The sequence below is a fragment of the Mastigoproctus giganteus genome, chromosome 9 (assembly GCF_048544385.1).
Source record: "Mastigoproctus giganteus isolate SK-2022 chromosome 9, ASM4854438v1, whole genome shotgun sequence".
In the NCBI taxonomy this organism is placed as follows: domain Eukaryota; kingdom Metazoa; phylum Arthropoda; class Arachnida; order Uropygi; family Thelyphonidae; genus Mastigoproctus; species Mastigoproctus giganteus.
The window spans coordinates 170,080,727-170,105,894 of NC_143583.1; the positions used below are offsets into that span (position 1 = coordinate 170,080,727).

A 25,168-nucleotide genomic window follows, 5' to 3' on the forward strand; every position below is an offset into this window, starting at 1 on the left:
GTTTCTACTGTGGCCGTTATGCCGAATAAGGGCACGACTTCAACTCCTGCCCGAATAAGTCCGCAGCACCTGTCTGTGCCAACTGTAAGGCCCAGCTGATTCAGCATAATCACTTGATCAAGGACAGTAAGTGTCCTGTCTATCTGAAATTTAAGAGTATACACCAAACCAGAACCTATTATGGGGATGCTGCCTAAAAAGTTCAACGACAAAGAGTTAAAATTTTTCCAAGTAAATGCACAGAAGGCTCGCACGGTCATGGAACAGATAAGAATAAAGGCAGCCAAGGAGAATTTTGATGTGATAATGTTGCAAAAACCATATTTACCCATAACAAAAAGGTAAGGGGATACCCCCCCCTTGCATATAAGATAATACAAAAGAAAGGTTACAACCCCCTGGACAGCCATTGTGGTGCGAAACCCAAACTTCACTGTTACGAGGATAGACCACCTCTACACAGCCTGGGCTGCGTGTGGCATCTGATCATCCCCTTGGGGGGAGCTCTACGCCATTTCACTTTATTGTAGACCAGGAGATGGCCGACAATCATAACAGCCAATGCTTGGAGGAATTTTTGGTCAACTCAAACCTTACCGTCATCAATCTGCCAAATAACCCTGCGGGGGACCACCATTCATGTTACCCTCGCCACTAGATCCCTAGCTGGCTACCTACTTGATTGAAAAGTTTGAGAGGCGTGGATACCCTCTGATCACAGGGTGATTACCTTTGAGATGAGACACATTTCGTGCACCCCAATTCAAAGACAGCTCATGCATTGATATGCTATTAATAAAGCAGACTGAGCACTATTCTGTGAAGCGTTGGTGGCCCACGCAAGCAGACTTTGACTGGAAGACCCAAGTCAGATAGGACCTGATCAGCATCAACAAGAAATCACAAACATGAGTACAGCTGTATGTAATACAGTAATTAGGAAGAACCCTATGCCGGGCACTGTCCCTTGGTGTGCCCGGAGTTGCAGACACTTAGACACGAGGTCAATCACAAAAGGAAGACATTCCAGCAGGCCCAAAGGACCTGGCATGAGGCAGAGATCGAGGTGCTCCAGCAACAATATAGATGAGTGCGAAATGAATACACTGCACTCATTCAGAAGAGAAAGAAGAAATCTTGAGAGGACCTCGTTTTCATATGGGCAACATTAATGCCTGGGGGGATCTACAAAGTGACTACCAACAAACTCCGCAGGGGCGACGTAATCCCAACAACTAAATTAGCGGACGGTACAATGACAACAACCTGGCAAAGCACAATAAATAATATCCTTGACCCTATTTTCAAGCAGACGGTCACCGCAACCACCCAGCTCCAAAGTTCAGCTCTGCCACGAAAATGAAACATATTCAACTCAACAGACCGAACCTCCCTTCACTCTGAAAGAACTGAAGCTTGCAACTGCCAAGATTAGGAACTGCAAGATGCCTGGACTGGATTTACTAGATCCCAAAATAATAAAGAAAGTGGTAGAATACATCCCAGATCACATACTAAAACTGTTTAACCACTGCCTACACACTGGCCACTTTCCATCTGCCTGGAAAGAAGCCAATGTACACCTCATCCTGAAAACCCGAACAAGCCATAGGACCAGCCAAACTTATACAGGCCCATAGCATTTCTCTCAGTTTTTAGTAAACTTTTTAAGAACCTACTGCGTAACAGAATAGTCACCCATTATAACAATGCAGGCCTACGATCACCAAACCAATATGATTTAAAGAGGGCTCCTCTACTGTGGATGCACTGGAAAGCATCATCTCTGCTGGCAGAAACTCCACCAAAAAATATTTCCTGATGATCTCAATCTTGGCAGACTCCGTTCAGCCAACTGCACCTCTACTGTTGCATCAAGGACTATCTCTCACAAAGAAGCATAACAGTTAAAGCACCGTACAGCTCGGTTTCCTGACAAGTCCATAGAAGATGCCCCCAGGGGCCTGTCCTATGGAATATGGTACTAGATGGCTTTCCAACCATGAACCTACAAGATGTTGCTTCCCAGGAATATGCAAATGATCTGATTCTTACCCTGGCAGCGGACTCCAGACAACAAGTAGAAAACATAGCAAACAGGGCTCTTATCCCCATTCAGGAATGGGCTGATCATAACTACCTACAGACCTTATCTGCAAAAACAAACTCCCTACTACTGAAAGGAATGCTCCATCCCACAAGACCACCACAAATAAAGATACAGAATAGGCCTATCTGACTGTCCTCAGAACTTAAATATCTCAGCATTATATTGGATAGAAATCTCTACTACACTCCGCACATGACCTACCTTACAAAGTAAATTCACAACTACACCGCACTATTAAATAAAATTTCACGACATGATTGGGGCCAGAAGAAGCATGCCCTCTCTCTTTACTACGGAGCTGTTTTGCCCATTATCAGCTATGAATCCGAGGTCTGGTTTCACAAAGCTACTACAGCTTTGTGAAACAGGTGGAAACCAGAAACAATGCAACGTGCCATCCTTCTTATCATCAGGGCCTGTTGCACCGTCAGCACCTATGCTCTGCAGTTGCTGGCTGATGCACTTCCGATGGACTTGGAGGTTGTCAGATGTAGGCTGCTGCACAGTCTTTCCAAGGGGAGATCCATCACATGCCTCGGATTCACAACTGATCTTATCAACAATACCAAGGCAGAGAAAAAGTGCAGACTTGGGCAGTCGAGATGGACTAATTTTTCTAAAGGGAATACTGTATCACTAAAAAATTCATCCTTGAAATTTCCAGACACTACCCAGAGTCACCTTCATGCTTCTCCCCTGGCCTGTATGTCTCATTCCTACTTACTGGCCACAGATCAATCAAAGGAAAATTGGAAGTGCTGGGATTCATTGACACCCCCTCATGCCGTTCCGACTCCCCTGAAAACTGGAACCATCATATGTACGATTGTGAAATCTACGAGGATATAAGATACACTATTCTCACAAGGATACACTATCTTCCAAAAAAACCTTGAGTACCAAATACTGGAAAACAAAGAAGACTATATGCCTTCACCCGCTTCATCCAGTACCTGTTCGAGAAGCGGAAAAAAACCTTGTCTAGGACAAACTTTTAACAATTGGATGATCACTGAATCTAAAAATCTAAACATCATTTGGATTGGATTCAAAGAAAATAACTTGGATTTGACTCTACCTGCCAAATGGCGATCTACGCAGTGCTCTCTTGCACTGTCACTTTTGTTCCCCTTCTCCTTGATGAACGATCTTGTTAAAGCCAAAGCAAATTGCTGGCATTGTCTGACTGGCTGAAGGTCACTGTTGGGGAGCAATGTATTTCCTAATATGGTCAACATAAATTCAAAGTTAATTGTCACAGTCATGCTACTGCTACTGACTAAATAAGCCTTTCTTGGTGAGCACTTTTTTGGTCACACTATACTGTCTTCGACAGTAGTTGCCCACCTTGACCACCTGCATTTACCCCCTTTGGACTTAAATGCTATTGTTCTCCCTCAGCCTCTAGTGCAGAATAGTAAACTGACTGCCCCTCCCCAATGAATGCTTAATTTGGCATCTGCTGCAATAGCTTTGCATAATGGCTGAAGAAGAAAATGCACATCGTAGAGTTTTGCTTCACTCCTGCAGGCAAACACATCAGTTTTTGAAGGGGATTCCTTTTATTATTATTAGCCACATGGTACAAGGAAGCCTGAGGCTTATGCTGCACCAGCCAAAAAAAAAAAAAAATTCCCGAGTTACCCTGAGAGAGAGACAGAGAGAGAAGTAGAAAGGAACCACCAAGAAAGAGAAGAATGATGATATCCAGCTCAGGACCCTGGGTTTGCCAAGTCCATACTCACCAGATGTGAGCCCCCGGGGTTACCTCAATCCCGATGACCAGAAACAACAGTCTTCCACAAAAAATGAACATAACATACCTGCCACAGGCAACTCTCCCGGCAGTGGCAGTGCCAATCACAATGAGAGGGGGGCAGTCACTGTGCTCCCCCAGCATCTATGAAGAAACTTCCCCCCAAGAAAAAGGTTCTCAAAAGACTTGACACATCTGGTTCACTACCCCCTAAACAATGGGAGGATGAAGAGGAATGGGACACAAATGTCAAATTTTTTCAGCAAAGATATTCCCAACTTTAATATACAGAAACTGAGGTGCAAAATGAAATGCTGCCTCCGTAGCAAAAACATGTCACCAGGGCCTCATCATGACGAATTTTGTGCTGCTGGGAATCTTTAGAGAAGAAGTTATATGAGGTCATTATAGAAAATGAACAGATGAAGGCCACCAATACACAACGCCAACAAACTAATAAAACCCTATCTGAAGTAACCAAGGATCCAACTATAGCAGCTCTGAATACTGGGACCTCCTCCATCCAGGATTCTGATGAAGGTACCTAACATCAGTTGTCTTACGCTGCCATGCTGAAACTACCTCAGATTACCACCACACAGAACAAGCACATGCTGATTATAAATGCTAGAGAAGGGTGCAACATGCCAGACAGTGATTCAGTAAAGGATACCATCCTAAAGAAGATAAAACCAAAATTAGACAATCTTCAAATCAAAAGCATTCCCAAAATTCGCAACAAAGGGATGATATTAGAAGCAGCCACTAAGTCAGATCTAGAACAGATCAAGTCTTGAAGCACAGCTGAAGACCTAAATCTCACCTTTGAAACCCCCCAAACTCAGGGGACCTCCTTGAATCCATAAGCAAGGATTAAGCCCTTAAGAAGATGAAAATTCAATTTTCCACCAATACATGGATCCATTGATTGACTTAACTGGGTTACAGAAGTGTTCCTCAGGATCAGGAGATTCCTACACTGCCAAGATAGAATGTCCTTTACGTGTGTTTGCTGCCTAATCCATGTGTTTCCTTTCTTATCTAACAGTCTGATTCCTAATATAATTCGTTCCATTCTTCACTGTGTGGTTCTCTTCTCTATCATTCTTTTGGTGAGTGCCCAAGTTTCACTTCCATAAGTAATGGTGGGGGTAAACATTGGTTCATTATTTTACGTTTCAGAGAAATTAGAATATTGCTGCTCAGTATGTGACTATATTTCCTGAATGCTATCCATCCAAAATTTATTCTTCTCTTGACTTCCACCCATTTATCATTATTACAGCTAATGACTTGTACAGGCATACCTCGGTAAGCGTTACCTCTGATAATGAAGCTTCGATATAACGAAGTCGGCAATTTCAAGCCCCATTTAACATAAAAAAAAATTCCAGTTTAATCACCCAAAATCTAAACAAACTGAAGAAATTACGGAAACCTTTGGGGCTTCTTGTTGTTGGTTCGAGAAATTTAAAAAACGGGCCAGGATTCATAGTGTAAAATTAACAGAAGCTGCAAATAAGTTTCCAGAAAAACTAAAGGAAATAATTGAACGTGAAAATTTTCCACCAAATTTGGTGTTCGGTGTTGACGAAAGCGGTTTGTTCTAGAAACGGCTACCAACAAAAAGCTTCATTTCTATTGAAGAAAAATCAGCTGCTGGGTTCAAAGCAGCCAAAGACCGTTTAACGTTACTCTTTGGATCAAATGCCTCTGGCGATTATAAATTAAAATTGTTATTAGTTTACCATTCAGAAAATCCGAGGGCGTTAAAAGGTGACATAAAAATGAATTTACCTGTAATATGGAAAGCAAACAGAAAAGCGTGGGTTACCAAGGAGTTATTTACTGATTGGTTTGTTAACCACTTTTGTCCTGAAGTAAAACGGTATTGTCAAAAAAAAACAACTTTGAAGAAAAAGCTCTTTTGTTGTTAGACAATGCTCCGGGACATCCTACTGATCTTAACACGTTGGACACATGTATTCCTGTCAAAGTTGTGTTTCTTCCAGCAAACACAACTTCCCTGATTCAACCATTGGATCAGGGAGTAATAGCATCATTTAAAGCTTATTATCTGCATCGAACATTAAGCAGTTTAACTGAACTAGAGGATAAAGAGGAAATGACAGTTAAAACTTTTTGGAAAAACTACACCATTAAAAACACAATTGAAAACGTTGATAGTTCTTGGAAAGAAGTCACTAAGAAATGCTTAAATGGAGTTTGGCGCAAAATATGGCCAGAAGTTGTACTAGAAGAAGAAAATAACATCCAAAAAATTAGAAATGAAGTTATCCAGATGGCTCAATCAATAGGTTTCGAAAATGTCGATGAAGAGGATGTTAGAAATTTATTGAATGCAGAAGATGATGGTTTTTCAGTGGAAGATTTAGAAAACCTTGTTAGCAATGAAGACAAAGATAATGAAGACGAAGTTAAAGAAGTTCCTGCCGAAAAAGTGTTAACAACCAAAGATTTAAAAAGGTGCTTAAATGACATTGAAAACGTTTTAAATTTTTTTTAGTGAAAATGATCCTGATTTAGGAAGAAGTGTTATTGTTAAGTGATCAGTGTTAAATGCAATAACTCCGTATAGGCAATTGTTAAATGAAAGAGTAAAAAAACATAAGCAATCAATTTTAAAATGTGATTTCACTTTGTATGTAAGTTGACTGTTTATTTAATAAAACTTCTTTGTTCGAAAAAAAAGCTTTTAATTTTCTTTACGTAGGAACGTATCCCTATTCTGGCCATAGTATTTTTACCTCTGAAAACGAAGTTTCGCTTAACAAAGTAATTTCGTGGAATGCATCCTATTCGTTATTCGAGGTATGCCTGTATATGAATCCACCTTTTCAATTACTGCTTCTTCGATGGTTATATCCCTTTATGTGGCTTACTTGTTCATCATTACTTTTGTTTTAGCCATATTCATCTTTAGTCCGAAATCCTTACTACCTCTACATAACTGATTAAGATTTTCCTCTAATTCTTCAGGATCGTGGCTTATGCTCACAATGTCATCTGCATATCGTAAATGGTTTAGGTACTCTCCATTCACATTCTGCGACCAGTCTAATCTTCTGAAAGCTTCCTCAAGGGCAGCAGTAAACAACTTCGGAGATATTGTATCTCCTTGAAAAACTTCTTTCTCAATTTTAAAATTGCTATTATCTTTGTATAGTCTAATAAAGGAGGTGGCATTCTCACTCTTGGGTTACTGGTACCCATATGCAGTACTTTGCATTTATCAATGTTTAACTTCAATTGCTATTTTTCAGCACATCTGCATAACCTTTATAGATCCGGGGTGGTTAATGACAGTATGCAGTAGCATCCTGTCATTAACCACCCTGCCAACCTTTGTACACTGGTGTGCAAAACTTAAGGACCAACACTATTTCTAAAGGTTACAACCACAAAATGAAATGAAACAGCCTGTGGCAATTTGCATAACTGCCACATGCTGTTTCATTAGAAAGCTGGTGCACATGCAAAAATTTGAATCTTGATGAGAGGGCTCACATAAACATATAAAAACAGCAGTTCAGCAGTTATGTGCAAATGGTGAGCACGATTGTTACAGATATTCAATTGATTTCATACAGTGCTACAGACAATGAAATGGCCAGTAGACAACATCTGGATGACTTTACCTGGGGTCGAATAATTGGGAAGCTCGAGGAAGGTTGAAGTGCAAGGAGTGTGGCTGCAGAATTCGGTATCACCCGTAGCATCACCTCACGTGCGTTGTCAGTTTTCAAAATGACAGGTACAGCTGTTCGAAGGACCAGTGGTGGTCGTCCATGAAAAATAACGCCCAATGAATACCGCTATATTCTCCTACAGGCCAAGAGGGACCGACACCAGACAGCAGGATCTACTGCAAACCAGCTGCACAGGACGCAGGATATCGCAGTTTACCGTGGCCAGGTGACTCCACAAAGGTGGACTGTTTGCCCAATGGCCAGTACGCTGCGTCCCTCTACCACTTGCCCATCGGAGAAACCATGTACAGTGGTGCATTGAACACAAGAACTGGACAGCAGTGCAATGGAGTAAGGTACTCTTTACTGATGAGAGTAGATTCAGTCTCAGTAGCAATTCTGGATGTCAGCTAATCTGGCGAGAGGTTGCACATGGTATCACCCCGCAAACATCACTGAAAGGGATCGATATGGCGGTCAAGGTGCTCTCGTCTGGAAAGGCATCTTGGATGAACGTACACAACTCCAGATACTGGAAGACGGTACTGTAATGCTACTGTACTGAGGTAATCCTTTCCCATGTATGTCTGTTCCGAGGTGCTATTGGCCCCAAGTTCGTGTTTATGGATGATAACGTCACACCCCATCGCACTGCAGCTGCTGATATGCTTTTGGAAAGTGAGGACACTGTTTGTATGGAATGGCCTGCCCATCCCCCCCCCCCGATCTAAATCCCATCGAACACATATGGGGCACTCTGGGGAGACACCCGCCAGAAAATGTTCATCAGCTGAAGATGGCGCTGACAGAGAAATGGACGATGTTACCGCAAGAACTTATCAACAACGTTGTTCTAAGTACGGACAGGCAGTGCAAAGTCTGCATCGACATTAGGGTTGGCCATATCTCCTGCTGAGGACCACATCTTCCCTTTGTTCCATCTTTGGCAGCGATGAATCTGTATCATGGCAGCCAGTGCTATGTTGCCATTTTTGAATAAAGTCCCTCTGTACTGTTTTGTTTCTGTTGTTTTGCTGATGTTGTTTCCTTCATCATTTCTGTACCTCATGATGTTCCTTTGGTATGCTTTTCCCATATCCAGGCCACTCCTATGAGAAGCTACAGGTTAAACCTGACTGGTCCTTAAGTTTTGCACACCAGTGTATCATCCACAAACTTGGACATCAATACTGATATGCTTTCATCTTTTTTCGCTGATAAATAAAGAAAACAATAATGGGCCCAACACCAAACCCTGGGAGACTCCACTAATAACATTATTCCATGAAGAGCAATGTTCATTGATTACCACTCTCTGTCTTCTCCCACGCAACCATCCCTTTAGTATAGCAGCAACTTGCCTTTCATGCCACCTGCTCCAATTTGTAAAGCAATCCTTTATGTGCAAGCGTATGAAAAGCTTTCCTGAAATACAAGTACATAATATCAAAATTATATTTTTGCATCCAGTTCCTTTGTGACCAGATCACAGTAACCAACCAAAGTTTTCGAACAAGATTTCCCCTTGAAATTATACTTCAAGCACAGTGTGCTTGAAGTATAATTTCAAGCCTTGTCTAGATGATCCTTTATTATTTAATTTACCAGTTAGTCCACTATTTTCCTTGTACAGAAATTAAACTAACAGGTCTGTAATTACTTGTGTCAACCTTTGATTCCACTTTGTGAATTGGAGATACATTTGCACATCTTCAGTCTTTGGGGGACCTCACTTGAATCCAAGGATGCTCTTGTAATTATGATTTAGGGTTTTTTTACTTCCCTCGCTGCCTCCCTTAATATAATTGGATAGATACCATCCATTTCAAGTGCCTTTCATATATTTAATTTCAACAATTTCTCTTCCACTTTTCTCTCAGGAATTACAAATTCATTTAGCTCGCTGTTACAGATTCATAAACTTTTGGCATCCCTTTACTAAAAAATTCCTATCGTGAACACATCAACATTAAGTGGATCAATTTGATTCGTTCCTTTCCTTATAGAGTTTACATAAGTAAAGAAGTCTTTGCTGTTTTTCTTTGCATCCTTTGCCAAAGATTTCTCGTAAGCTTCATTCAGTTGCCTGACCTCCTTTGTGACCTGATTACAGACTAATTTACATTACCAGAGGCTTCTGTTTTTCCCGATTTATATGCATCCCATGCACTTTTCTTCTCTGCCACGAGTTTCGTCAGTTCATCTGACATCCATTTAGGAATACAACGTGAAGTGTATTTCTTAGTTGGTATGAAAAGCCTAGTAGCTTCTATGATTAAGCTGCATAAGTTTGCTTTTTGCATCATATGCCTCTACTAATGCTAATTAATATCTTGAATGCTTTCCATTTATAATTTGTTGATGGTACCATAATTAGTTGGTTCCACTGTATAGAATTTAAAAACTGGATGAGACCTCTGTAATCACCCTTACAAAAGCAAAAACCCCTTCCTTTACTCTTGATGGTAGTTATACCTTTAAGTAAATCCGAAATCAGTACACTGTGATCACTGCCACCAATGGTTCTTTTATCTACAGATTCCTCGTGAATGAATAATCGCTGCTAATAATCAGATCAAGAGCATTTCTTTCTTTTGTTGACTCTCTTCCATGTTGATGTTGTTGCAGAAAACAGTCATCTAGTAAATCACCAAAAGTCTGTGAATGACCAATGAACAAGTTCTTTATAAGACATTCTGATTTACTGGCTTACTCTATTTCTCTATACAGCTGTTCATTGTTCTAATCAGAGTCACTGAGCCTACAACCCACTCCAGGCACATTATGGCCAAGGTAGCTTATGCGCCATCAAACCCCCATAACAACAACCCACTCCTATTCTCATTTCTGCTTTCCCAGTGCTTATGTCACACCAAATTGACTCAACATTGCACTGGCCACCAATGTCAACTGGATGCACTGGATTAGATTTTATGTGCTTCTTACTAAGAGCATAATTCCCCCCCATCCTTTCCTACATGTCCATCCTTTCTGTGTGGAGTTCACACTTGGATGTCGTGAAGTGAAGCCATGTATCTGTTTGCTCCACTTGATTGTACACGTCAGAAAGAAGTGTCTACGGAGGACAAAGGAAAGTTGACGTACACAGAGGATCATCATCGGAAGTTCAGAAGTTTATTAAGCTCTATCAGATGTCAGAAGGTAAGTGAAGTTCTTTTTATGTTTATACAGTTTTTATCAACATGTGGGAATTCCAAATCGCTATGTGTTAGCAATCGGAAGATCATTTTCGATCAACACTGATGTCATATTGGGGTTTTCTGCCTCATTGCAGATCACAATGCCATGCCCACATCTTGCTATAAGATGACTTCAGCATAGAATTTGAAGAAGTGAAGGGTAAGACCTTTTATAATATGTGTAGTGAGTTTAGGTTTATTTCTTTTTTCAGATATATACGCAACAGAATCTGTGGGAATTTCCCTGCCCCCTCCCAAATGTGAACTGAAGTTAGGTGGTTGCAAATGTTATCCACGAATTGCCCTTGGTTTCCTTTGAAAATACTGACCCTGATTTGAACCAAAATATATCAAAATTGAAGTATCAAAAGTGCATATCATAACAAAAACCATACAATACTGAAATTATGACCTCAGATTCTGTGGCTATGAAGAAAGATAGATGCTTCTAGAAAGATGCAGGCCTCAGGACCTGCATCTTTCTAGAAGAAAAAAAAAAGATTGCACGCTGCAGTTTCTTAAAACAAGCTAATATTGAAAACAATGATTCTACTAGAAACTCACATGATGATGATGATGACAGCAAACTTGATCTAGTCGCCAGTAAGGAAAACAGAATGAAAACTAAATCTACAACAGAGAACTAAATCAATCCAATCAAGTCCCCCAAGCTGAAAATGAACATGACATTAAAAACAAGGAAAAGAGTTTCTGGCAGCTAGCTCGGCCCTGGACCAGAACATTGGAAGACTGCTGCACAAATTGGAGCAGTGTGGCATTGGAGGCAAGTTGCTGCTATGGATAAAGGGGTGGTTGAGGGGGAGAAGACAGAGAGTGGTAATCAATGGACACTGCTCATCGTGGACTAATGTTATTAGTGGAGTCCCTCAGGGTTCAGTATTGGGGCCTTTATTGTTTTCTGTATTTATAAATGATATTGATGATGGTATATCAGGCTTAATGTCCAAGTTTGCAGACGATACAAAGGTTGGCAGGGTTGTCAAGGACACTACTGACACTATGCTGCTGCAACAGGATTTGGAAAGGTTGAGCAGATGGGCTTCGAGGTGGCAAATGAAGTTTAACATTGACAAATGTAAAGTACTACATATGGGAAACAGCAACCCCAGAGCAACGTATCAACTCTGTGGTACTACACTGACAGTGGTAGAGAATGAAAGGGACCTGGGGGTGGTGGTGCAGGCAGATATGAAGTTCTCTGAGCAGTGCAGACGAGCTGCAAGAGTAGCTCATGGTGTATTGTCAATGATATATAGAAATTTTTCTAGCAGGGATAAGGAGGTGATTATTCCCTTGTATAAGGCAATGGTCAGGCCACACCTAGAGTACTGTATACAGGCCTGGAGGCCTCATTTCAGGAAGGATGTAGAGCTGCTGGAACGAGTACAGAGAAGGGCAACTAGATTGGTGAATGGGACAAAGGGGTTCTCTTACGAAGAAAGGCTTAAGTTTTGCAAATTACAGTGTCTGGAAACTAGGCACCAGCGGGGTGATCTGATAGAGGTGTACAAAGCCTTGAATGGTTTGAGCATGCTCAATGCTGATGGGATTCTTCCTCTAGCTCAGAAAAATCACCTGAGAGGGCATAAATTCAAATTGAGGAAAGACAGATGTAGGATAGATGTGCGGAAATTTGCCTTTAGCCAGCGGGTGGTTGGTGGGTGGAACAGACTTCCATCCCTTGTCGTGGAAGTTGATAGCCTAAATAAGTTTAAGGCTCAGCTGGACAGGTATTTCGAACGAACAGAGGGGTGAAGTGGAAGTGGTTATTTTTATTTATTTATGTTACTTTTTTTTTTTTTTTTTTTTTTTTTTTGGCTGATGCTGCATAAGCTTGCTTTCTTGCATCAAATGCCTCTACTAATGCTAATGCTAATGCTAATTTCAGTTAGACTGCAACTGGAAAAGCTAATGACAGAACACACTGGTAGGATCACAGCCACAGTCAGAAAACAGATTATTGAAATGTGGACTGGACTGGAAAGAACCATTACAGACCTTCGCATATAAAAACAAAATCCTGAAGGTCAAACTTGATTCCAAGGAGAAAGAATGTGACATCTAAAAACAAAATACAATGTCGTATGCCCAGGTACTGAAGGGCACTCAACAAGCTCAAAGACAACCTAAACCCCAAATTATGACTACACAGCAAAACAGGGAGGAGAATATTGTAGTAATAAAGTCAACAGAAGAAAGCACAGTGGACTCCAACGAAGCTATTAAGCACACAGCAACAAAAAAACCTGGAATCTCAATAATGAAACAGCAACCGAGGAAGAGAAGATGCAAAAGGGATAAGAAAAAATCCAGAGGTTGCAATTTGGGATATAAAAAGGACAAAAAATAAGGAATGAAATAATGACTGACGTTTATATCAAAAAATTTCAAGATTATATACCCAGAGGCCAGTTTAATTCAAGATTCAGTTTAAAATAGTAGTAGTAATGGCTAAAGAGGCAAGAAAGCAAGTTTATACAGCTCCAGCCAAAATACCCCACTTAATCCAAATTTGCAACATGATAGTAGTAGTAGTACTGTCTCCCAAAATGTGGCAGATGTTGACAAAAGAAAGAAAGAGTATATATAGGACAGGGCAGCCACAGGCATACGGAACGTTTCCCTATAAATAAATGTTATGAGTGCATGAAGTTAAGGCACACTTCCTATGCTTGCTCTCAAAAGAAGAGCACTTGTGGCCATACTGCAGTACAATGACATGATTACAACCGATATACAAAGGCCCAAGAAGCAAAATGTGTAAGTAAATCTTCTGGGCAGACCTTCAACCATACGCTAATGGACCTCAAGTGCTCTATCTAAATGAAGGCAGTAAAACAACTTAAACAGAAGATTGATTATGGATACTATTCATTATCATTAACAGGCTTTGAAGTTTTTATTTTTATTATTTTATTTTATTATTACACCAGCTGAAGGGTGACTGTATATCTGCACCAGCAGAAAGTATAATTCAAAACTATTTGTTTTGAATTATTTTTATTGGCATTTTTATCATTTGAACTAAGATCATTCTGTTCAGTACCTTTCTGAGAACTGGAAAGAGTAGGTGGTGGTGTTCCTATAGTAAAATGCCCAGCATGCATGTGCAGTGGTAAACCAACTGAAAACTGTCATGGAAGAGATCTGATTGAAATGTTTAAGGCTTTAAAAATATAGAACAAACTAAATGCTGTTGACAATCCTTACTCTTTCTTGGAGTAGTTTAAACAACTTTAAACAGGAATTTCATTTGTGACAGACAAATGAAGTGACAGACAAATGAAATGGGTAAGTAGTTTTTTTTTTTTTTTTCTTTTAAGTGATACTGCATATGCTTGCTTCTTTGCATCATTTTACTACTATTAATAAGAAACAGATTTACTGTAACCAAAATGTACTCACTTGATTATTTGTAAATACCCTGTAGATGTGCAACTCTGAGTCAGGTGCAAAGCCTAAACATTCTTTATTACTGGATATAACCCCAGCCACAAAAGTACCATGGCCTAAACCTAAATAAATTATAAAACCTTTACTAAGATAACAGAGAGAATTCACTGTCTTGTTTTATTTATATAATATTTTATCAATTTTTCACAAATCATTCAAATAAAAAGAAACAAGTTAGTTAATGTACACAGTGTGTTAGATTTCAGGTATGTTCGATTTCTTATTTTCTTAAATTAATTGAATTTTGTTTCTTAAATTAATTGAATTTTGATTTACTGGCCCACTCTAATCCTCTGCACAACTGTTCATTGTACTCATCACAGTCATTAGGCCTATAAAACATTCCTACTCTCATTTTCCCTTTCCCAATGTTTATGTCACACCGAACTGACAAACACTTTGCAAAAATGATAGGTGGAACAGGACCAGGTTATGTCTCCCAGGAGCAAAGTTTGATGATGTTGTAGAGCACATATCTTTTAAAGGCACAAAAGGTGATATTGTTGTACATGTTGGCACTAATGATATTACGAGTAGGAAACCAGCGGAATTACTTAACAAGTACAGGTCAAGGTTGAAAAAAAGCCGTGAATTAGGGTTGAATTTGAAAGTGTCTGTAATTCTGCCCAGACACAAAGTATTCAAAGTATTCATGTATAAAAGGTGGTAACCAGGGTTTCCCCTATACGCCGCCGTATCATCTAACACCAAATATTCGCCAAGGCCGGCTTTAAAAAAAAACAAAAAAAAACATCTAATCAAATATGTGTCAATTAAGTGCGTTTAGTGTAGGTATCGTTGTGTGTTGTATGCCGGCACCTGGCATTTCGCAGTCCAGGGGCAGAAACAATTCGGCTTCTAGCCCTGGACTCCCGTCCCTAGCCACGTGGAGGCAGCCAGGAACTACTACAATTATCATCTAAGTGGAGAGAACTCCAATAAATACGAAATAGGGAGAAAGAGGTAGAAGTTGGAGGGTAAAGAAAAGTAAAAGAGGATAATATCCAGAAGAATGAAGATAGTAGACAGACAGGAAAGAATATATACTAGTGTCTATGCTATAGTAGCCATAACCATCATTTCCCCTCATCATATGAACATACTATATACATGTTAATCAAATTATATACAATTTATCCTCAACTATAATATACAATTATACTACAGTATTCAAGTCTAATAAAGATTAACTGAAACCTTCAGTATTATCTCTCAGAATTGTAATTGTACATAATATCTGCATGCCGACAGACTATTTACATATATACATTATAAACAGATTATAAGCAAATTATAAACACACTATTTACACCCATAACTACAATGCACAAGTCATGCAAATACTTGTACAGGCCCTCGGCACTGTCTTGCAGAATTATACAAAATATTTACATCTCAACAGACTATTTACATACAGCCCTATTACACTTCTATACAATGCTTCAACCCAACCCAGTAAGATTCACCCTGCAGGGCTATACACCTTATACCTACACATTATACACAGAAAACCCATCAATTATATATATATAGATACACAGCCATTTTTATAGAACTACCCGTTTCACTTAATTACAAATGGCAATACACCAAGTCCATCTCCCCTACACACTTCACTTAAATACAAATGGCAATACACCAAGTCCAAATACCCTAATCACCAGTCCCATAACTCCTCAACACCAAGTCCAGCACCACTCGAAGCTAATATGCACCCGGCCCAAATATCAATTCCTACAAGACTAATCACCGTTCCACAGTTCTACACACACCCAACCTTCCAACGATCTGCCCAGACACAGTAGGAGGGAGTATATGATTATTATTATTATTATTATTAGCCATATGGTGCAAGGAAGCCTGAGGCTTATGCTGCACCAGCCAAAAAAATAAAAAATAAAAAAATTCCCATGTTACCCTGAGAAATAGGGAGCGGGGGGGAGAGAGAGAGAGAGAGAGAGAGAGAGAAGTAGAAGGGAATCACCAAGAAAGAGAAGAATGATGACATCCAGCTCAGGACCCTAGGTTTGCCAAGCCCATACTCACCAGATGTGAGCCCTCATGAGAGCCTTGTCAATCAATTCGGTGCTGGAGAGATTGTGCAAGGTTCACGAGGTTGAATTTTTTTCACCTCGTTTGTGCTTGTTAACAGGGAGAGATTGCTTCTACACAGATGAGATACACTTAAATAGAAATGGTGCAAGAATATTTGCTGATGCTATCGAGTTAATATTAGGTGGGTCGGAAAACTGCTAGCTTGGGGGAGATACACAGACTAATAGATTAACAATAGCCGCTGGCAGAGGTAAAAGGGATTCTTGCATTGCTTACATTGGAATCACCAGCATGGAAAACAAGGTGCAGGGGATTTCAGAGATTACTGGGAGTCATTGCGGAATGAGTAAATACATGGGCTCTGTTAGGGTAGCTAAGAATAGGAACAGGTGAATGTATATTTTCCTGTACACCAGTGCTAGCAGTTGGTAAAAAAATTTGATGAATTGGAGGTATTGGTCAAAACATCAAAGGCCGATATTGTTGGGATATCAGAGATGTTGTGTCATACATATATAACGAATGCAGAAATGGAATTTCTGGAGTACAATGTGTACGGGAAGGATAGACAGGATAAGAAGGGAGGAGGGGCTATGCTATTAGTTAAGAAACACATAAAATCCAAGGAAGTACAGCCAGTCGACATGGATGGACAAAACAGTGGCGAGTCAATTTGGTATGACATAAGCACTAAGAAAGCTAAATTGAGAGTAAGAGTGTGTTATAGGCCTAATGACTCTGATGAGTATAATAAACAACTGTACAGAGAAATAGAGTGGGCCAGTAAATTAGAGTGTCCTATAATGAGGTATTTTAATTTCCCAGATATTGACTAGAATTCGTGGGTTGGTCACTCACACACTAGCAAGGCTTTTGTGGATTTATTGGATGATTGTTTTCTGCAGCAGCATGTTCAGGAGGCAATTAGAGGGAGTAATACTATTGATCTGATTATCAGTAGAGATTCTTCATGCATCAAGAATCTGCAGATAAAGGAACCACTAGGTGGCAGTGATCACAGTGTGCTGAAGTGGGATTTACTCAGAAAGCATTCAAAGAATTAATCTTGGAAGCTATTAGGCTTTTCATACTGTTGCCCATGGAAGGTGGCTGCACAAATTGGAAGCAAATTATTAATATTATTACTATTAGCCATACGGCGCAAGGAAGCCTGAGGTTTATGCTGCACCAGCCAAAGAAAATTTAAAATTCTAATTACCCTGAGAGAGAGAGAGAGAGAGAGAGAGAGAGAGAGAGAGAAGAGTCAGAAGAGCATCACCACGAAAGAGAAGAATCATGATATCCAGCTCAAAACCATGGGTGTGCCAAATCCATACTCACCAGATGTGAGCCCCTGGGGTTTACCTGTCATCCCCATACTTCTACCCATTTCTTCCCATCTTCAGTCTTTACCCCTACTCTAACTCATCGCGATTTTTTTTTTTTTTTTTTTTTATATACAATAGGCCCTTGCCACTGAAATCTTTTTGGAAACTAGGTGGCAGGGTCTGCCGAGTACTAATGCAATCCCTCCATGCCTGACTTTAGCCACAGGGTCCCACTAGGGGACCCAATGACTAAAGGCCAGAGGAGCAACATAACACAACACTACCACACACTTTACACTTTTCGAAAATCTCTAGCCTTCAAAGAGTTCTGTGGTACAAAACAGAGTACACAATGCGGATATGAGGGAACCCTCTGGGGCCATCAGAAATCAAATACTTTACATTTTGCTACTGTATTTATACTGATGCATACCCATTGGGTTTTGGGCCCAAATCCCAGTTTTCCGTAAATACCAATCTAAAGTAAATTTAATTTTCAGCCACATTTTATTATAATTAGAATACACAAAACTAAAAATGGATAATTTATTTTTGAAAACTGTTATTGGGACTACAGAAACAGGTATTCGTGAGACATTCGTTTAATATGGCTATCTGTCCACTCGAAGCTCCTGACGAAGTAGCAGAGAGATGGGCAAGTGGATGAATGTAATTTTTTTCCTTTTCCCTCTTCTCTTACTTTTTATTCCTTTCTGTGTTCCTTTTTCAAATTGTTTTTATAATCCTTTGGCTTTATCCTATATTAATTTTTCCATTTCCTTTATCTGATATTAATTTTTCCATTTCCTTTATCTTATATTAATTTTTCCATTTCCTTTATCTTATATTAATTTTTACATTTCCTTTAACCTTTTACATTCCTTTTTCAATTGCTTTTTAATTTAATTTAATTTTATAGCATAGATCTTTAGGCAAACTAGCATCTACTAGCACACCAAATTGCTAGACAGCACTGTTAGACCTTAATGCTTGAAATGCCTTCAATCAAAAATAAATTCCACAACATACACAAACCCAAAAATAAATAGGATCATGCCCTAATTCAAACAATGTGCGTATAATGTTTAATTGATAACTTTTACAATAGCATTCACGCCACATATCTACAACCACAAAACTGAAAGTTTATTCCTTTAAAGCAGATAAAACATAAAATTAGTAATTAAGTATATATATATACAAATATATATATATAAAAATATCAAATATAATACTGATGAGTTAAAAACAGTGAAAATAAAGGAGAAAAAAAAAAAATATATATATATATATATTGGCATTAGCAAGAGCAAATGATGCAAGAAAGAAAGCTTATATAGCATCAACCAAAAAAAAAAAAAAAAAAAACCCTTATTTCACCCATTCCCTCGCTCCAAATGTTTGTCAAGTTCTACCTTGAATCTATTTAAGCTATCAACTTCTATAATGACAGATGGAAGTTCGTTCCAGCAATCAACCACCCGCTGGCTAAAGGGAAACTTCCACACATCTTACCTACAGCCGTCTTTCTTCAATTTAAATTTATGTCCTCTCAGGCAATTATTCTGAGCAAGAGGAAGAATCCCATCAGCATTGAGCATGCTCAAACCATTCAAGGCTTTATACACCTCAATCAGATCACCTCGCAGGTGCCTAGTCACCAGACACTGTAATTTGCAAAACTTAAGCCTTTCTTCGTAAGAGCAACCCTTTGTTCTGTTCACTAATCTTGTTACCCTTCTCTAATAATGACAGATGGAAGTTCGTTCCAGCAATCAACCACCCGCTGGCTAAAGGGAAACTTCCACACATCTTACCTACAGCCGTCTTTCTTCAATTTAAATTTATGTCCTCTCAGGCAATTATTCTGAGCAAGAGGAAGAATCCCATCAGCATTGAGCATGCTCAAACCATTCAAGGCTTTATACACCTCAATCAGATCACCTCGCAGGTGCCTAGTCACCAGACACTGTAATTTGCAAAACTTAAGCCTTTCTTCGTAAGAGCAACCCTTTGTTCTGTTCACTAATCTTGTTACCCTTCTCTGTACTCGTTCCAACAGCTCTACATCCTTCTTAAAATGAGGCCTCCAGACTTGTATACAGTACTCAAGATGTGGCCTGACCATTGCCTTATACAAGGGGATAATCACCTCCTTATCCCTGCTAGAAAAAGTCCTGTTTATCATTGACAAGACATCATGAGCTACTCTTGCAGACTGTCTGCAGTGCTCAGAAAAATTCATATCTGCCTGCACAATTACCCCCAGGTCCTTTTCATTCTCTACCACTGTCAGTGTGGTACCACAGAGTTCATATGTTACTCTGGGATTACTGCTTCCCATATGCAGCACTTTACATTTGTCAATGTTAAACTTCATTTGCCACGTCTCAGCCCATCTGCTCAACTTTTCTAGATCCTGCTGCAGCAGTGCACCGTCATTACTGCTATTAACAACCCCACCAACCCCTGCACCATCCGCAAACCCGGACACCAAGCCTGATACAACATCATTAACACCACTCATAAACAGAGAAAACAACAATGGACCCAACACTGAACCCCTAGGGACCCCACCAACAAAACCAGTCCACAAAGAGCAGCATCCACCGACCACCACCCTCTGTCCTCTCCCACTCAACCAGCCCCCACCTACAGCAGCAATCCACCTCCAATGCCACACCCTCCAATCTGCACAGCAGTCCCCCATAATTGTAGCTATGGATAAAGGGATGGTTGAGTGGGAGAAGACAGAGAGCGGTAATTAATGGACACTGTTCTTTATGGTCTAATGTTATTAGTGGAGTCCCAAAAGGTTCAGTGTTGGGTCATTGTTGTTTTCGGTATTTATTAATGATATTTATGATGGTATATCAGGCTTAATGTCTAAGTTTGCAGATGATACGTAGGTCAGGAGGGTTTTAATGTCACAAATGACAGTATGGTGCTGCAACAGAATCTAGAAAAGTTGAGCAGATGGGCTGAGAGGTGGCAACTGAAGTTTAATATTGACAAATGTAAAGTACTACATATGGGAAAGAGTAACTGTATGGTACTACACTCACAGTCGCAAAGAATGAAAAGGACTTGGGGGGGTAATTGTGCAGTCAGATATGATGTTTTCAAAGCAGTGTAGACAGTCTGCAAGAGTCGCTCATGGTGTCTTGTCAATGATATACAGGAATTTTTTAAGCAGGGATATGGAGGTATCATCCCCTTGTAAAAGAGGATAATCACCTCCTTATCCCTATCAGACCACACCTTGAGTACTGTATACAGGTCGGGAGGCCTCATTTTAAGAAGTATGTAGAGCTGCTGGAACGAGTCCAGAGAAGGGCAACAAGTTTAGTGAATGGAACAAAGGTTTACTCTTACGAAGAAAGGCTAAAGTTTTGCAAATTACAGTGTCTGGAGACTAGGCACCTGCGAGGTGATCTGATTGAGGTGTATAAGGCCTTGAATGGTTTTGAGCATGCTCAATGCTGATGGGATTTTTCCTGTTGCTCAGAATAATCCCCTGAGAGGACATAATTCAAATTGAGTAAAGAGTTGTAGGACAGATTAGCCTTTAGCCAGTGGTTAATTGCATTTAGCCAGTGGTTAATTGTTGTAACAAACGTCCATCTATCGTTGCAGAAGTTGACAGCTTAAATAGAGTGAAGGCAGAACTAAACAAACATTTGAAGCGAGTGGATGGGTGAAATGAGAAGGGTTTTATTTAATTTTTTTTTTTTTTTTTTTTTTTCGGCTGGTGCTGTGTAAGCTTGTTTTCTTGCATCATATGCCTTTACTAATGCTAATTGCACTGTCCACCAATGTCAATGTTCAACTCGATGAACTTCCTTAGATTTTATGTGTTTCTTAACTAACAGCATAACCTCTCCTCCCTTCTTATCCTGTCTATCCTTTCTGTACTCATTATACTCCCCAAATTCCAATTCTGCACTACTTATATCTGTGTGACACCATGTCTCTGATTTCACAACAATATCTGCCTTTGATGCCTTGATCAGCACTTCAAATTCATCAAATTTATTTACTATACTTCTAGCATTGGTGTACAATTGGTGCAAGTATACATGCACCTGTTCTTACTCTTAGTTACTCTAATGCAGCCCATGTATTTACTTGTTCCATGATGACTCCCAACAGCTCTTGAAATCCCCAGCAACTTGCTCTCTAGGCCAGCGGTCTCCAAACTTTTTTGGTCAAGCAATTTATTTTACTTAAAAGGATTAGCACGCACGATGGAAAATAAAATTAAATATATAAATTTAATATATTTTTTTTTTATAATTCATTTACATGAAAGGCATTATATCTAAAATCACAAATAATTTTAAAAGATCACAAATAAAAAAATACAAAACAAAATTAAACTGAAGTTCAAGTACAAAATGATAAGAAATCATTAATGTTTGGTTTTTTTGTTTTTTTGTTTTTTTTTTTTTTTTTTTTTAGGAGCATTAGCAACTAAGGCCATATTGCTCCGGGATATGCGGTGGTCATTCCTTGACCTTTCCGCATCCTCCGTATTTGGTGGTGACGGGCTCGAACCCCGGTCTAATCAAGAAGCGTGTGCTACGCACTGCTGCTCCTTCCCACCTGGCTACGGAGGCTCCATCATTAATGTAACAAATGTAGTAAATGTAATGCAATACTATTTGTTTTATTTATAAATAATTTACATAGTATGCATTATATCTAGATTTTATTATCTAGATAAAATGTATTATATTTAGATTATATATCAGTGTGGAAAACAGCCCTCATGATTTTATTGAGTATTATTAATTTTATTGAGTATTATCTTGCGCACCCCACTTTGAAGACCACTGCTCCAGGCTCTGTTCATTACAGTAGAAACAGTGCAAGAATCACTTTCGCCTCTACCTGTGGTTACTGTTTATCTTATAGTCTGTGAATTCCACCAAGCTAGCAGTTTTCCAACCCACCTAACACTACCTCGATAGCATCAGCAAATATTCTTGCACCCTTTTTATTTAAGTGTATCCCATCACTGTAGAAACAGTCTCTCCTGTTAGCAAGCAGACCACACTGAAAAAAATTCTACTCGATGAGCCTTGTGCAATCTCTCCAAGGCCAAATTGATTGACACGGCTTTCATCATATATACTCCATTCTATCGTGTCTGGGCAGGATTGCCGAAACTTTCAAATTTAACCCTAAACTTGCAACTTTTTTTCAGCATTGACCTGTACTTGTTGAGTAAATCTGCAGAACTCTTACGCTTAAGGTCATTAATGCCAACGTGTGTACAACAATATCACCTTTTGTGCCCTTTTGCCCCTGGCAGACATACCCTGGTAATGTTCCATCTATCCTTCTTGGACAGTATATTCCCCATCTCCCTGACATAGACTCACCAACAATAACTAATTCCTTTGGGACCAGTGCATTCTGCCTTGGAGATTGCCTCTGTGTTGCCTGATGCACAGGAGTGAGCTCTGCCATTGAGCTGGGCAGCTGAGAGCTTGATGGGTCCCTCATATTAATTTATTCGAGTGCATTTACCCTACACCTCAAGCTCTCAAAGAAGCCCATCAGAACACTGAGGTGGCACTTAATATCTTGACACTCTAGACACCTAGCACATACAAAGGCATCCTTCTTGGCTAGATCATGTCATGTTTTAGAAAGGTTGGCAAACATTTCACATTTCGCACATTTTTTGAGACTGCGATGCACTGGAGAATTGCCCCCCCCCTTGTTTCTCCCCCCGAGTCACAGCACTCTCGCTAGTCTGTGATCTTTGATTCGCAGCTCTAGTCTAGGTCATGATTTCCATTTAAATACAATTTAATTAACAATGAATTTTAATAAGATTAATAATATTTTTGATGAATTGATAATACTATAATAAGCTAACAGATTCCTAATACAGTGCTTCATATTATGTTATCTAGTTTTACATTATACCTTACGCTATCAGTTCGAGATATATATAAGTTACACTATTTCTTATCAACTACAATATGGCGGCTAGTTCAACAATCTTGGCGCCAACACCGGAAGTCGTAACTTCCAAAAAAAAAAAAAATTAAATTCAAAATAAGAAGCTAATGAACGCTACTAAACCTATTTAATATCTCTGTAAAACACAATTTAGTATGTTAATTAACGAAGAATATGGTAAATATTAAAAATACTTATCCCTTTACAGCTGCCAAAAATCCACCAACTGTTCTCTTCCACAACCAGTGCACCCTCTCCGAAGATTTGGTTACTCACAGTAGCAACTTTTCTGGATTTATTCAATGATGGTTTTCTACACCAGCATGTTAGAGTGTCAACAAGAAAGAGCAGTGCTCTTCATCTGATTATCAGCAGTGATTCTTTGTGAATGAGGAATTCACAAAGAACCACATGGTGGTAGTGATCACAGTTTACTAACATAAAGATTTAACTGCTGCGTAAGGTACAGGAGGGATTTTGCTTCAGTAAAGGTGACTACAATGTTCTCAGATAATTTTTAAATTCTATTTAGCGAGACTAATTGATGAAGTTACCAACTGAAAATTTTAAATGGAAGCATTCAGAGAAGGAGATAAGCTTTTTATACAAACTAAGAAATACTTAGTTTGTATAAAAAGAGAAGAAATATGCACAGAATAGGTATAAATTGATTACAGAAACTAATCTGGAATAAGGTCAAGAAAGGAGTTAGGCAAGCTAAGACAAACTTTTAGAAGTCTACAAACAATGAAAAGAAAAGTAGCAAGGACTCCTTTACTTATATTAACACTAGAAGGAGAAGGATGAATCGCACTGGCTCACAACAGTATAACTATTAATGACCTGTGCAGATTGCTGACAAACTGAATAAATATTTTGCATCTTCATTCACATGGAAGGAATTTTTTAGGAATGAGGATGTCAGAACTATATCAACTTCCAACAGATAGCTAAATGATTTTGGGAAACTTTTGTGGCAAATCTTTAGCCAGAATTATCAGGAAATATTTGAATTTGGGGAAGGTCCCTATGGACTGGAGATGTGGAAAGTGTCTTCAATCCACAATGGATAACATGAGTAATTACATACCTGTTAGCTTGACTTCTGTTCCAGGGAAAATAATGGAATCACTGGTTAAAGAAGTAAAGCAGGACCATCAACACAGGAATGCAGTTATACTGGAGTCACAGCATGGATATGTTAAGAGGCAATCTTGTCTGACCACTCTGTTTACAACTATGATACAGTAACAATGGAACTGGATGCAAAAAATAATTTTGACATTATATACTTAGATTTCAGAAAGCCTTTTGATATTGTTTCATATGAAAAGACTGCTGTATGACATGGAACAGTGTGACATTAGGGATAAGTTACTGATGGGGACAAAGGGATGTTTCAGTGGAAGAAGAATGGTTATCAATGAACACTGCTCTTCTTGGATTAATGTTATTAGTGGAATCCCTCAGAGTTTAGTGTTGAGTTGCTTACTATTTACAGTATTTCACACGTGGGCTGCAATAAGTTTGCAAAAAAATATATATGATTTAATACTACC

The 25,168-nt window shown here is 39.3% G+C and overlaps 1 protein-coding gene across 3 annotated transcripts in view; it reads right to left on the minus strand.

Annotated features, from left to right (window-relative positions):
- S1P (membrane-bound transcription factor site-1 protease) overlaps positions 1–25,168 on the minus strand; it is a 680,544-nt gene that overhangs the window by 467,507 nt on the left and 187,869 nt on the right. For all 3 annotated transcript variants that reach the window (XM_090381734.1, XM_090381736.1, XM_090381735.1), the window contains exon 8: positions 14,203–14,312. In XM_090381734.1, coding sequence (XP_090237860.1) covers positions 14,203–14,312 — 110 coding nt within the window. The remainder of the gene's footprint in view (positions 1–14,202; positions 14,313–25,168) is intronic.